At 38.1% G+C, this 16,195-nt stretch overlaps 1 protein-coding gene across 1 annotated transcript in view; it reads right to left on the bottom strand.

Moving 5' to 3' along the window:
* Positions 1–102: 102 nt before the first annotated feature.
* LOC139940351 (uncharacterized) overlaps positions 103–16,195 on the bottom strand; it is a 34,375-nt gene continuing 18,282 nt past the window's right edge. Inside the window, exons 10-19 of the mRNA XM_071936565.1 lie at positions 13,920–13,965; positions 13,052–13,142; positions 12,730–12,780; positions 11,960–12,050; positions 10,630–10,734; positions 9,570–9,751; positions 9,162–9,251; positions 8,148–8,250; positions 7,428–7,678; positions 103–5,816 (exon numbers count right to left, since the gene is read on the bottom strand). Coding sequence (XP_071792666.1) covers positions 5,666–5,816; positions 7,428–7,678; positions 8,148–8,250; positions 9,162–9,251; positions 9,570–9,751; positions 10,630–10,734; positions 11,960–12,050; positions 12,730–12,780; positions 13,052–13,142; positions 13,920–13,965 — 1,161 coding nt within the window. The 3' untranslated portion in view covers positions 103–5,665. The remainder of the gene's footprint in view (positions 5,817–7,427; positions 7,679–8,147; positions 8,251–9,161; positions 9,252–9,569; positions 9,752–10,629; positions 10,735–11,959; positions 12,051–12,729; positions 12,781–13,051; positions 13,143–13,919; positions 13,966–16,195) is intronic.

The following is a 16,195-nucleotide window of genomic DNA, read 5'->3' as shown; positions in this document are numbered from 1 at the left end:
TCAAAGAGAAGTAAAAGTGAATTACTTATTAGAAATGGAACAAATATTAAAAACTTCACAACGGACTGGAAAATAAAAGACACTCGTGACCCAATAAACAAATGTGTTCAACATGTTTTTTATTTTGTTATGAATAAACTTGGGATGTCAACAAAAAATAGTTCTTCCAAACCCAAGTCTTCCATTTGAATATTATATAAATTAACACTTGAAGCTTACTTACGTAGAAATGATTTTTACAGTGGCGTTTTTGATTTTATAATTATATATGTGTGTATAATGATTATAAATGCATCTAAAGATTAAATTATAGAACTTAAATACTTACAATGAACAGGTCTTTCTTTCTACCCATATCCATTTTATAACAACGGTTACAAACGCTTTTCAAAGACCAACTCGACCGATCCAAGGCAACGTGTTCCCTTAATGGTGCCAGTGAAAACCTGTTAGTAGTTCCCAGCCGGAAATCTCTTATGGCCAAAAACAAGCAGGAAATCTTGTTTTTAGTTACCTGGGCCCAATTTTATAAAGCTGTTAAGCAGAAAATACTGCATAGCAAGTTCCCTTGCTGAGCACCAGTTGCAACAATGTCAGCTTTATGGAATCTTGGCAGGTAACCAGTTTCTGTTTAGCAATATTTTTCCTTTTTTGCTTAGCAAGTTTTTCTGCGTACAGGCTATATGAAATTGGGCATTAGTAGGAGCTCCTTTGTGAATAGTCAAAGAGACATGTTGGAAACATGTTTGGTAATGTACAGCACGGGGGCCAATTCCATAGAACTGCTTAAGCAAAAAATTTGCTTAAGCATGAAAATAGCTTGCTTGTTTAACACATGTAACTGGCCAATATTTCCTGCCATATACATTGCTTATGACTAGTATTAAGCTGTTGTTTACTTAGCATTACAATTGAGTGTAGTCTTGGCCGGTAATCTGATTTTACTAAGCCACAAATTTTTTGCTTAAGCAATTTGTTTTGCTTACGCAGCTCTATGAAATTGGGCCCTAGTAAGGAACTCTTTGGCAGTTATTATAGGTCTGGAACCCTTTGATAGTCAAATCATGGAGGAAGGAAGAGAAGGAGCTCGAACGACCCGCAAAGCCGCAAGAGAATCAAAAGAATACCCCGACAATGCCCCTGTCTGACCAGTGGAAAAAGACCAGTTGGAAAAAGATAGGAGACCTCCAGCTGGACAGCCGATTAACGAGCAGGATTAAATCACTTTATACAGAAGGTGTGGTACCGCCACTCTGCACCGTTGCCTTCGTGTAAAGTTGAATCATTGGAGACAAGAATTGTGAATATACACGTTTTCATTTACCGTTTGTGGTGTTTCACGGAAACATGGCATATTTTTACATTTTTTGTCACTTTCCTGTCACTAGCGGTGGTTCAAAATTTGGGTATTAGCACATGAGGGTGGTTGGTATTCAATTGTGCTTTTCGATTTGGTGGGCGAAAGTGTACACAATTTTTATCAGGTCTCAAAAAAGTTTGTTTTTCTTTCTGTATTATAGCCATACGACACCATAGTTGAGTGAAGAACCAAGTGCGCAAACTCACATACGCCAGGTCGGCCATTGTCTGTATAAGGTATGTGGGTGATTTACGAGGTGTCGTTAAACGACTGCGGTACCACGGGTTCGACTTTTGAAGTCCCTTCGTTCGAGCTCCTCTTCCTTCCTCCATGGTCAAATACACCTAGTGTGGAACCGTGTAAGGTTACTTTGTAGGAGCTCCATTGGTATAGTCAAGAGACATGCAGCCCAAGACTTCACGTAGGCAACAAAGGCGATTGCCTCCATGCCCCTGGTCATTGCCTTGGTGCCCTTGGAATGCTCCAGTACAAATAGGGTGCCCTTTACCAAGGAGAAAATGCCCTTGCCCTTTCAAAAATGAAGCACACAGGCATGGACCTATTGGTAACTTGGGTAACGTACAAACCTAATGAGGAACCATTTAGTTCATGTAGTTGTTATTTGTTTGGAACCCTTTGATAGTTACGACACCAAGGAACTTCATAGGAGCTCCTGTGTGTATTGTCAAAGAGACATGTTGGCAACGTAATGTACAAACACTGAAGAACCCTTTAGCATCTGTTATAGGTCTGGAACCCTTTGATAGTTACTTCATAGGAGCTCCTTTGTGTATTGTCAAAGAGACATGTTGGCAACGTAATGTACAAACAGTGAAGAACCCTTTAGCATCTGTTATAGGTCTGGAACCATTTGATAGTTACTTCATAGGAGCTCCTTTGTGTATTGTCAAAGAGACATGTTGGCAACGTAATGTACAAACACTGAAGAACCTTTTAGCATCTGTTATAGGTCTGGAACCCTTTGATAGTTACTTCATAGGAGCTCCTTTGTGTATTGTCAAAGAGACATGTTGGCAACGTAATGTACAAACATAGTGAAGAACCCTTTAGCAGCTGTTATAGGTCTGGAACCATTTGATTCCCAAATACGCCCAATCAGAACACCTTGGCTGTCAAAGACACCAGGTTAAAGCAATCGCACAACATCGGTAAACAGTATTGTCCAAGGCCCACACTTTGTGTATCACAACTTATATATAAAATAACAAACCTGTGAAAATTTAGGCTCAATTGGTCAGCAGAGTCGGGAGAAAATAACGGGAAAACCCACCTTTGTTTCCGCACATTTCGCCGTGTCATGACATGTGTTTTAAATAAATCCGTTATTCTCGAAGTCGAGAATTGATTATTGTTTTAATGTTTTCTCAAAAAGTAAAACATTTCATGGAATAATATTTCAAGGGAAGTCTTTCACCATCTTCTGTAACCCCTGAAGTTATTTGTAAATCTGTGAACTTTTAATTTTTGTTAAGGTTTTTAAGGCAGGGGTTATAATACTTTTGGTTATTACTCCACACGTTAATGACTATAAAAATTTACTTGTTGGAAGAGCAATGGAAAGTTGTTGAGCGTATAAAACATTGCAAGACACTACCCCCTTTGAAGTCATGTTGTTAGGAAAGATGTTTTTTTTTTACCTAAAAATTTGAATCTGAAAAAGGCTTCACTTGTGAATGCATCTAAAACAAATCTACGCAACAAGGATTTGCATTCTTTCATTATTTTCTTGAAACTTTTATGACAAATTGAGCCCAAATTTTCACAGGTTTGTTTTCACAGGTTTTCCACACCAAGTGAGGATACTGATTTTTGACAATTACACTGCCTTTAACTTTAAGAACTTTCACAAATGACAACTAATAGTTATTCATGTGATGGCTGGGCGTCTGATATATTAGTTGCAGAGGCATCTGACACTAGTCGCTAGAGGCGCTGCCGATCATTGCTTATCATCTCGCAACCAACCATAAACAAGCCTTTTGAGATTATGGTGTTTAAGCCCGCTGTAACGTACTTGGAAAAAAATAAGAGAAAATCTGTCCATCCTTTGGGCAATGGTCAAAGATACGAGGGTAGCATTTCAGAAGTTTCATATGACAAAGTTGTTTATAACTATTTTTTTAATACGACATATGGAAGCTAAGCCACAGTATTTTCCTTAGGCATACCTTTCCTATGCAACGCTGTCATAATTTTTGGTAACTTATCTTTGTAACCCCCCCCCCCAAAAAAAACCCCCAAAAAACAAAACAAACCAAAACACCCCAAAACAACAACAAACAAACAAACAAACAGACAAATCGGAAGTGCTGCTATTTTAGGAAGCATACATTAAGAAATAATACAACATAGGCAAGGCCTTGGTTTGAATTTAAAACTTCTGCTTCAGTTCCCAAGTTATTTTTAAACGCTTGTTTGTTTGAGACAGAATTTGATGATTTTTGTACAATAGAAATATTAACTTGAGAATCTGTTAACAGATACCTCGTTTGAAGGCTCAAGTTTTGCTTTACATTCTGGAAAGAAATAGGTTTACCCTCAACTCTGAACCATTATTCCCTTATTTTCAAAATTACTGGCTAATGCAATACATTATGCCCAACCACATATTGATGCTTTGAATTTCAACAAAACTGTTATAATTTTCTCAAATTTCCCGACGTATTACTTTTTTAACCACAACATTTCTGATAAATTAATACAAAGATTTAAAGACACCAGGCTTAAGATGCACTATTAATTATCGTTACGTGTTAATCACTGTTTTGGACCAGGACAAAATACTGCTCCTTTAAACAGAAAAAAAGTTACACCAAGCTCTTTCCTCAACAACAGCCAACAATTTTTTTCCCCGCAAATCTAGAAAATTTGGTACAGCAATTCCAAAAAAAGAACATTAACTCCACACACTATCAAAAAGCTTGGCTGGTATTTAAACACAAACCATCAATTCCTCTCATAGAAATGAATGAATGAACACCAATTCATAAATACCTCAGACAGTTTCGCTATTCCTATTGGTGGAGAGCGCGTCTTGTGGGTGTGTATAAACCTTTGTTTATAACCGGTAAAAAGTGTTAATTCATGGGCGTGACACGCGACCTTGCACCTGTCCTTATAAGACAGTTTCTTCATTCCTATTGGTCGAGAGCAACAGCTGAAACAGTTGTGCCACGTCACGCGATACGCGCACAACATTCCCTTATAAGGAGTTGCTTACCTGTAGCAGCGGAGGGCTTTACCATTTCATAGCTGGAGGGGTGTTGTGTTGAAAGAAATCATTAACAATTACAATTTTTGCATTTATTTTACTTTTTGACCAAAAAGTGACGATGTTTTTGACCGAAAAAGTATTTATGAATGGGAATCAAAGCGTGTTGAATCGGTTTTCAACTAGTGGTTTAAACCTGCCGAGGCCTGGTTCTTTATAATTCTCGACTTCGTCTCGGTAAAATTATAAAGAACCAGGCCTCGTTGGGATTAAACCACTAGTTGAAAACCTCTTCACCACACATTGATTCCCTTATAAAAAAAACCTCTGGAATATCCAATTGTCAGTATTTTTTAAATGGTGTTAAATCTTTGAATTTAGCTTTTGTGTTTGAGAATATGGCGTACATTGTAGGTGGACTAGTCATAGTCAAGCCATGGGTTCAGTTAGGACAATCCCAAGATACAGTTATCTCGTTATAACCAAGCCATGGGTTTGGTTAGGACATTCCCAAGATACAGTTATCTCGTTATAACCAAGCCATGGGTTCGGTTAGGACAATCCCAAGATACAGTTATCTCGTTATAACCAAGCCATGGGTTTGGTTACGACAATCCCAAGATACAGTTATCTCATCACTATCAATCCATGGGTTTGGTTACGACAGTCCCAAGATACACTATACTCGTCATAACCAAGCCATGGGTTTGGTTACGACATTTTCAAGATACAGTAATCACGTCAAAGTCAAGCTTTGGGTTTGGTTATGACATTCCCGAGATACAAAAACCTTGTTGTAACCAGGCCACAGGTTTGGTTATGACATTCCCAAGATACAAAAACCTTGTCGTAACCAGGCCCTGGGTTTGGTTACAAAATTCCTAAGATAGTTATCTCGTCATAATCAAGTCATTGGTTTGAATACGAGTTTCTCAAGATACAGTAATCTAATCAGAGCCAAGACAATGTTACGATTACAACACACAACTTTCCCAACATAACTTGAATCATAGGCCCAGCACTTTTTTAACCAAGGTAAAAGTGATGGCTTGGTTAAACAACAACAGAGGGCGCTAATCATAAACCACCTTCTGCCATGGTTTGAGATCAGCCCCTTTGGCCTTAGCGAGGTGCTTGTATTTGCAGCGGTCTCCAAACACGCACCCTGTTGTACGCCAGAAGTAGCATTCGTTGCCATTGACTGGTCCGGTCACCTTGTCACCACTGGGGTAAAGAGAAAATCACAAAGCATGTAAGTGAGAGAGAATTGTCTTGCAATACATTTGTCCACAATTCTCAGGGAAAGAGACAAAACATTAAAAAAAATATAAATGAGAGAGAATAGTTGGACAGGACATTTGTCCAGAACTCTTAAAAAAAGATATCAACTAGGCTTATAATTAAATTCTCCTGAAAATAAAGGTATCGACTACAACTTAAATGAGAGAGAATTATCGTGCAATTCATGTGTTCACAATTCTTAAAGAACTCGGCTTATAATAAAATTCTGCTTAAATGTAAGGTATTGACTACAACTTATGTACAAGCGAGATAAGCGTTGGCAAATAAATCATATAAACAATTTTTGTTTTGTGAAGAGAAGTTACAATATAATTAGTATCACAGAAAAAAGCACATAGTATAACTAAATATTAGGCCTATTCAATATAACAAAAGTAAAACAACAACATAATCAATTCATTTCCAATAAACATTTGGGCAATTCAAAGCAAACATGGACATGACACAAACAAAATCAAATTTTTGTCACAACTTTCTTTCCACTAAGAAGTTATAGCTTACATAGGAAATCAACTTATTTTTTTAGTTGTTGACAAGGGATGAACCCAATTTTGCCAAATAAGAACTCAGCTTGGGCTCGCCACGTAGGTTGTGGCTACAAATCAGTCCATTAACTTAGTGGAAAGAATATCTCACACAGAACTACTAGCACCAAGATCAAGAAACTACACAGAAAAGTGTAATGCGACTGACCATGGAATTGCCCATTTCCATAATCTCAAACAAGAAAAAATATGGTACCAAATCAAGAAAACAAATTTAAAAAGAATGAAATTTAGTAAAATGGAACAGTGTAATAGAAATAGGAGCATGGAAGCTGATTAAGCAAGTTGAAACTTGTAGAAGACAGCCCTATGGGTAAAACCATAAATGAATAAGCATTGTTTAAAAACAACAAGATAATAGAGATGTCTAAACAATTACAATATAAAGTAACATGGATTATATGTCAATAATAAGCCAAGACATGGTAAAAAAAGGACAACAAATACAGCATACATGAAAAATCATTATAGCACATCAGTTAGAAAATAAGTCTCCATGCCCCCTGGGCCCAATTTCATGGCTCTGCTTACCGCCGATTTCTGCACTTACGATCACGATTCCCCACTTACGTGCAAGCGCCGAATTTCTGCGCTAGCCTTGTAAGCGTAGAATGCCAAGTAACGCGAAGTACGCACGCGCAGAAGCCAAAATTCGCCGCTAACCCGTGAAATACGCTTGCCGTATCCTGCTTCCGTAAGCGCCGATTCTGTTCTTACGGTAAGCAGAGCCATGAAATTGGGCCCTGGTCATTGCCTTGGTGCCCTTGAAATGCTCCAGTAGGAATTCAAAATTTCCTCATAGGGTGCCCTTTACAGAGGATAAAATGCCTCGATGCCCTTGCCCTTTTAAAAACAAAGCATACAGGCCTGGTAAAGTCATAGTTTCTTTGTGCATGAGGTACTCTCAAACAAAGAATCCAACAGTTTTGCAAAAATAATCCCAGGAAAAAAAAAGAGTAGATCCCCCGACAGTAACTTTGTACAATACCTTGCATCAGTATGATTGCTGTAGTTACTGAGTGCAGAAGCACCCTTGCCAGCAAACTGCTGCTGCTGTTGGCTTGTAGGTGCCTTGGTGTGGCTGCCGCTGCTGCTGCTGCTGTTGCTGCTGTTGCTGGTGCTGGGGGTACTGGCGCTGGCGGTGGTGTTTTTCTTCAACACCGTGGTGCGGGGCTGACCGTCAACGATGGGGTTATCCGGGAATTTAATCAATAGAAAACGCCCACCGACCTCGACACCCTGTGGGATATGTATACAAATATTTAAATTTTAGGGTGTGTATGGGCTCTTGAGGGCGCTGTTGTGATGTGGTAAAAAGACTCCAGTGCATCAATTTTGAAAGATAATGTTGGTAAGTGCTACTTTTGGGAAGGGAGCGTCCTCAAAAGCAGTTCACTCTGTATGACCTGAAACCTTTTTGAAAAACATCGGGCGGTCTGTTACACAGTGGATAAATTCATAACAGCAATCCTTGGGTGTCGTATTAAAAACGGAAAAGTCAAAGGATGATTATTCCAAAAAAAAGAATACAAGCCTGGAGCACAACTCAGTCACTTAATGTGAAAGGCAAAAAGGTCAACACAAGCTGCCTTAAAAAGTAGTTCTCAATAGGACTTGCAAACTTTTGAGAACACTGGACAGTCCCTCAGGTGTCGTTGGGTAAACTGGAGTAATTCCAAGGAATGGTTTTTCTAGAGCGTATACAAACCTGGAGCTGATCAAGGGCCATGGCGGCTTCTTCTGGGCGCTTGTAGTTTATAAAGGCACAAAACCGGTCCGGAAGGCGGCGTAGGCTTTCTATTTCGCCAAACCTGGGTAAAAATAAAATTTAAATGTTGATGTACGATATGACGTCATGTCTTGGTTCCAATGTTCAAATCTACACATTTTGAGTTAGTAAATATAGACTGACAAAATTTGTGTCCAGCTGTTAATATATTCATGCTGAACCAAGAGGCTGCTAACGATCTTCCCTATAGCTGACCGAGATATACTGGGCCCAATTTCATAGAGCTGCTTAAGCAAAAAAAAATCCTTGCTCCACTCAATTGTTATGCTAAGTAAACAATAGCTAAATACCAGTCACAAGCAATGTATGTGGCATGAAATTTTTGCCAGTAACATGTGTAAAATAAGCAAGCTATTTTCGTGCTTAAGCAGATTTTTTGCTTAAGCAGCTCTGTGAAATTGGCCCCTGGTCTTGAAGGAACACGTTGCCTTGGATCGGTCGAGTTAGTCTTTTAAAAGCATTTGTAACCGTTTGTTATAAAATGCATGTGGTTAGAAAGATGTTTTAAAAGTAGAATACAATGATCCACACAAATATGCCCCACAAAATTGCGTGGTTCTACTTTTACTTTGAGAACTAACACGGTCGGCCTTTTAAGGCCTACTGTGTTAATCGACGAGGTAAAAAAAAACCAAAAAAACGCAATTTCGAGTGATGCTTGAGTAAATCATTATATTCTACTTTTAAAATATCTTTTTAATTATATGCATCTTGTAACAAATGACTACAAACGCTTTTCAAAGACCAACTTGTCCGATCCAAGGCAACGTGTTCCTTTAATGGTTCAACTAGCATGGGGTATGTAAACCAATAACTGTTTCAGTTGAGTTTGCCACTGGTAAATCACTGGCCATTGACTGAAACATTTGTTGGTTACAACTGTCGAAACAAACTTCTGGCCTAGTGTCTTGATCATAAGAAGTGATAACTTACTGCCCAAACTGATCTCTAAGTTCTTTCTCTGAAACAGTTGAATGAAGATTGCCGACCCATAGGGAGCGTAGACTCAAAGGATTACGTGCACTAAACGACAAAGAATACAACACAAAGTTAGCATCAATTTCATATTAAATATTTTGAGTGATGAGATTTCCCATATTTAGTCTTATGTTATTTGTGGCTTTTATTTCAAATTTACTAAAAATAGTTTTTGTAGTTGGTTAAAAGTTACTCAAGTTTGTGTGCAGTTGATTAACACTTACTCAATTTTGCTATTCTAAATAGTTTGTGTAGTTGGTTAACACTTATTCAAGTATGCTAGTTCCAATACTTTGTTAATAGTTGGTCAACACTTACTCGAGTTACTAGGCTAAAAAAATATGAAAGTTGGTGTGCACTTACTCAAGTTTACTAGTTTCAATAGTTTGCGTAATATAATCTTCCTCGTCGGAGATATAGACGTCTTCTGGGAAGGTATTACTGACACCTTCTACTCCGTTAATAAGAAGAGCATCAAGGGCCGATTGCACAGACCCATACTGGCGGATGGCTGCATCACACTGAGGTCTATTAAAGCCCATTTCCTGTTCAATTCAAAATTCAAAAGAGAGTATTTTGAGACGGGCCTTTATCAAATGAAATACAAACATGTTGTTTTACACTGACCATGAAACTTACAAAACATCATCAAAATGAACAAATATTATTAAAAATACGTATTTGGTATTTGCTTTTTTAAAGTACGCCCTCAACCCTCTTTACAGTTTTATAACGATACAAGCAAAAATATTTAAATGTCTTACTCAAGGACACAAGTTTCATGACCAGGGGCCAATTTCATAGAGCTGCTTAAGCAAAAAATCTGCTTAAGCACGAAAATAGCTCGCTTGTTTTACACATGTTACTGGCCAAAATTTCATGCCATATACATTGCTTGTGACTGGTATTTAGCTGTTGTTTACTTAGCATAACAATTGAGTCGAGTCTTGGCCGGTAATCTGATTTTACTAAGCAAGGATTTTTTTGCTTAAGCAAAATTTTGTGCTTAAGCAGCTCTATGAAATTGGGCCCAGGACTTGAACCCACACTCAGATGACTCAGCCACATAGGCGAATGACCCAAGGGGGCAACTGCCCTCCCAAAGGCAGGCGAAGCAGTGGGGCAAATTGGGCACAGCAAGACAAAAAGAAAATGGACAGTGAAAGCAGAAACACTTTTTACCCGGTATAACACATTGGTCTTGGCCTTAGTGCCCGTTCAAAAGTGTCCCATTGACTTTCAGATTTTCCAATTGAAGTGCCCTTTGACCGTAGTTTCAGTCAACTGCTGCCGTGTGTGCACCATGTTTGAATGTAATCAATTGTAATGTGTCTACACATGTCAATGGGAGGTCAAAGGTCCATCTGGCAGGATCGCGCCATGTGTTCAAGGCTGGTACCTCACGAGCCCCAGTCAGACTTACCATTAAGCGAGAGATCCTGGTTTTGTGCAACTCCTCAACGGCGTCCTCACAATTTTTATCCAATTTCAGGACGTGCTCAAAGGCGGTTTCTGCCTCGGCATAACGCTGTCAATGGAAAAGAAGATTTTTCAAAATGCAAACCAGATGGTAAGTTGAGATTTTGGAAAGCTTCACTTTAAAGGAACACGTTGCCTTGGATCGGACGAGTTGGTCAAAACAAAAGCGTTTGTAACCGTTTTTTATAAAATGCATATGGTTGGAAAGATGTTTTAAAAGTATAATACAATGATCCACACAAGTTTGCCTCGAAATTGCGTGGTTTTCCTTCTACTGTGCGAACTAACATGGTCGGCCATTTATGGGGGGTCAAAATTTTGACCCCCATAAATGGCCGACGTGTTAGTCGACGATGTAAAAGGAAAACCACGCAATTTCGAGGCATGTTTGTGTGGATCATTGTATTCTACTTTTACAACATCTTTCTACCCATATGTATTTTATAAAAAACGGTTACAAACGCTTTTCAAAGACCAACTCGACCGATCCAAGGCAACGTGTTCCTTTAAAATTCCAAATAAGCTATTGACGTTGGAAAAGAATCAGACTTGAATTAGAAAAGAAATTGATTCTGTAAAACAATTTCTGCGAGTAAACTGTCATGAAAAGTCATCCATACTTCCTCCCCCAGTTCCCAGAAATTCTATTCTGCGGCAGACGAATAACAGCAAACAAAAATAATTAATAATTACTTAGTATTAGCCCTCCACTACTTAAGACTGCTTAGGGTCATCTATACCCTCAGTCACCAAGGCCCCCACTCCATTATTGACTTATCTATTTAGACTGCTTAGGGTCATCTATACCCCTCAGTCACCAAGGCCCCCACTCCATTATTGACTTATCTATTTAGACTGCTTTGGGTCTTCTATACCCTCAGTCCCCTAAGCCCCACACCCTCACTATCCCCTGTGCTTGATCCTACTGACACAGTTCAGTGAGCACACACCCCCCCCCCCCCCCACACACCACGCATCACTGAGCTCCATTTCCCACCTCTATTTCCCGCCTTCGTGCATCACCAAGCTTATCCATATCTACAGTACTTAAGCAGCATGCAGCATCAGAGTCCAGCCTTCTCCAGTAGCCGATCAGAGCATACTGATCCAAACGTCGAGTTAACCCAACGGTTCTTTTCAGAACCACCCCAACTCATTAGAGATAGTCATTACATGGTGTTACCGCAAACCCTTCTTTATCGTATTTCCACCATGCAAAGTTTCAAATCCTACTTCAAAATAATTTAAACATTTTTTCCAAAAGCCAATCTCACCTTCAGTCCAGCTAACGCTCTGCCTTTTCTAAAATAACCCTTAGGCCATTCCTTGGCCAAGGAAATTGCTCGATTTGCATCTTTTAAAGCACTGTTTTTAGACAAACAAAACACAAAAAATAAATATAACTCTTGCAATACTATTTCAGGCAAGAGCCTTGTAAGATACATGGATTATTGTTGTTAAAAACCAACCAACAAACTTGCAGGGCCAAATTGAGACCAAGTTACAATTATTAGTTTGGTACTTTGAATATAACAGTCATAAGGACATTTGAAAGCTTTATAAAACATTTAATAGTAACAATAATTAAACCACTTTTTATTGTACTCAATTTACCATGAAAGTGTATTGCAAAAATAATTATAATACTAATAATACTAATAATAATGATAATAATAAAATAATAAATAATATTTATAGAGCGCCTTTTACAAAAGTTACAAAGTGCAGTACAATAACTACGATATACAATATCATCACAGGTCAACACAATGGAGTAAACCAGCAAAGAGTAAAAATCAACAAGGTTAAACATTCATAAAACAAGTCTATAGACAAAAGATTGTTTATAAAAAAAGTCTTTCGCTAAGTCTTCTAAATAGAAAGTACCTGTATTGATTGAATGTGAGAGGGCAATCCTTTCCAAACTGTCCGTGCAGCTTTTGTAAATGACTTGTCCCCATTGGAATTAATATAACAAGAAATCAAATCAAATTGTTTTTTTTTATTATGATTTTTTCAGAATTTCTTTTAATTGTGCACATACCTATCACACTGTTGTAGCCTGTCGTAGCAAAAAGAACGATTTCCGAAAAACCTGCAAAAAATCACGAATGAAGTAAATAAGTAACTTTATAAATTAACACACATATAAATAACATGCTTTTTTTGTCCTTGAGTACTGAACCAGCACAACTCTGTTAAACAATTCACCAAATGTCACTTCCTAAACAAGAAAAATTTCCACATAGTCTAAAGCATTATTGAACAGTTTGCCTTTATTTCAATTAAATTCAAATCAATTGTCAAAGTGAATTTATTTCAATGCGGTCCTTAATTTATCTATGGTATACTTCTTCTGTCCTTACCTAAAATCTCTTGGATCCAATGATATAGCTTGTGTGAAGAGATCTATTGCTGTACTGTAGTGACCAAGATTCGCCATTTCGTTGCCTTTAACTGAAGAAAACAAACATATAGATTTAAAATATCTCATCACATCAGCATTTTCCCCCCATAGGGAAAACCTACACAATCGGGGCCCAATATCATAGAGCTGCTTAAAGCCATTGGACACTTTCGGTAAACAATATTGTCCAAGGCTCACACTTCGTGTACCACAATTTATATATAAAACAACAAACCTGTGACAATTTAGGCTCAATCGGTCATCGGAGTCGGGAGAAAATAACGGGAAAACCCATCCTTGTTTCCCCACGTTTCGCCGTGCCATGACATGTGTTTAAAATAAATCCGTAACTCTCGCGATCGAGAATTGATATTGTTTTAATGTTTTCTCAAAAAGTAAAGCATTTCATGGAATAATATTTCAAGATAAGTCTTTCACCATTACCTTCTGTAAACCCTGTAAATTATTTGTAAATCTGTGAACTTTTTTTTTTTTTTCCTGTACCAAAAGTGTATAATGGCTTTAAGCCAAATAAATTGCTAAACAATTTTCTGCTAAGCAGAAATGAGTAGGACACCAGACACAAAATGTACATGTGACATGGTAGTTTGGCTGGTAACCTTATTCTGGTACAAACATACTTTTGTTATGTGCTAAGATGCTTGTTGAGTTTAAGCAGCTCTATGAAACTGGGCCTGGTAGGGACTGAAAAACCCAACCCATACGCAAGGCTCCGGTCCGGGTATCGAACCGGGGTCCACAGAGGTGAAAGGCAGGGAGAGAAACCACTGAGCCAACCTGACTGCATTTTGATGGAATGTACATACCTGCATACTGTCTGCTTTGCAAAACAACGGGGTCCATGCTGTCAATCTGAAATCACATACAAAAAAACAAGAACTTAGTTCATAGTAAAAAACAAAACATCAAAAACATTATCAGAAGCACATGTACAATCTCATCAGCAAATAGAGATCGGAATAACACTTCTTATAAGCAAAGGGAAGGTTATTAGGTATAGGTTTGGTAATCGCTCTTTAAAGCCATTGGACCCTTTCGGTACAGGAAAAAAAAAAAAAGTTCACAGATTTACAAATAATTTACAGGGTTTACAGAAGGTAATGGTGAAAGACTTCTCTTGAAATATTAGTCCATGAAATGCTTTACTTTTTGAGAAAACGGTAAAACAATATAAATTCTCGTTAACGAGAATTACGGATTTGTTATAAACACATGTCATGACATGGCGAAACGCGCGAAAACAGGAGTGGGTTTTCCCGTTATTTTCTCCCGACTCCGATGTCCAATTGAGCCTAAATTTCCACAGGTTTGTTATTTTATATATAAGTTGTGATACACGAAATGTGGGACTTGGACAATACTGTTTACCGAAAGTGTATAATGGCTTTAAAAGACACTGGACACTATTGGTAATTGTCAAAGACCAGTCTTCTCACTTGGCTTGGTGTATGTCAATATATGCATGAAATAACAAACCTGTGAAAATTTTAGCTCAATCGGTCATCAAAGTTGCGAGATAATAATGAAAGAAAAAACACCCTTGTCACACGAAGTTGTGTGCTTTCAGATGCTTGATTTCGAGACCTCAAATTCTAAATCTGAGGTCTCAAAATCAAATTCGTGGAAAATGACTTCTTTCTCAACAACTACTTTACTTCAGAGGGAGCTGTTTCTCACAATGTCAGGTCCCCATTACTCATTACCAATTAAGGTTTTATGCTAAAAATTATTTTGAGTAATTTAAATTAATGGTAATAAGAACTTTTGGTTAGAAGCTACAGAAGCTTTTGATAGTGTAAAGCATTTTGAGAACAGTTTCGCTTCAAAGTAATGTGGTTACAGGCCTGTATGCTTCATTTTTGAAAAGGCAAGGGCACCAAGGCATTTTCTCTTTGGCAAAGGGCACCCTATGAGGGAATTGTAAATTTCTACTAGAGCATTTCAAGGGCACCAAGGCAATGGCAAGGGGCAACGGAGGCAATCGCCTCTGTTGCCTCCGTGAAGTATCAGGCCTGTGGTTATCTCTATTAAAGGCAGTGGACACTATTGGTAATTACTCAAAATATTTATTAGCATAACACCATACTTGGTAACGAGTAATGGGGAGAGGTTGGTAGTATAAAACATTGTGAGAAACGGCACCCTCTGAAGTGGAGCAGTTTTCGAGAAAGAAGTATATTTCCACGTATTTGATTTCAATACCATAGATTTAGAATTTGAGGTCTCGAAATCAAGCATCTAAAAGCACACAACTTCGTGTAACAAGGGTGTTTTTTCTTCTTTCATTATTATCTTGCAACTTTGACGACCGATATGAGCTCAAATTTTCACAGGTTTGTTATTTTATGCATTTGTTGAGATACACCAACTAGGAAGGCTACATGTAGTCTATGACAATTACCAATAGTGTCCAGTGTATTCAAGGACTATTCTTCCTGCCTGGGCAAATTCGATCTGGATTTTCAGCAACATCTCAAAAACATGACATTTTAGTTACACTGTCATCATCATCATACAAATAGAATAAAAACAATCAAACGGTTCCAAAAAAACAAAGGTATACATTGCTTTTTAAGAAACAGTTCTAAAGAAAGTTCCAAAGGAATGGCTTCAGTCATTAAAAGATGTATTAAAAGTAGAAGCAAGCAGCATAAGATGTACAGAGGAAAATAGAAAAAGGTGTTCTGAATTTAAAGCTATGCAACACATGCAGAGGAAATAAGAGCATTGAAAAGGAAGAAAGTGAGACTGCCCTTCACCACCCTCGACAACTTCACAATAATGTAAATATCAGTCAAAACTGAACGTGTACAGAACAATTTGTTTTTGCTGTCTGATGAAGTCAGGTTTCAAGTTTCGCTCGGAGTTGGAAATAAAATGATATTTTTAAAGCAAGGTTTAGAGACCCCCCTCCCCTCGACCCTAACCACACCCCACCACCAACACTAATCCTCACTAATAATACATTCTAGCCAGTGTCCGCAAATGTCTCCAAGCAAGCAGCAAAAGAATATAAAGAACCCATCCCCAGACGTTGTTACTAACGTCAAATTCATAACACCCCCCCTTCCCATGCCCTACA

The sequence above is a fragment of the Asterias amurensis genome, chromosome 8, assembly GCF_032118995.1.
Source record: "Asterias amurensis chromosome 8, ASM3211899v1".
NCBI lineage: Eukaryota > Metazoa > Echinodermata > Asteroidea > Forcipulatida > Asteriidae > Asterias > Asterias amurensis.
The sequence above is the reverse complement of the archived record's forward strand: the minus strand, read 5'-3'. Positions and strand labels throughout refer to the sequence as shown.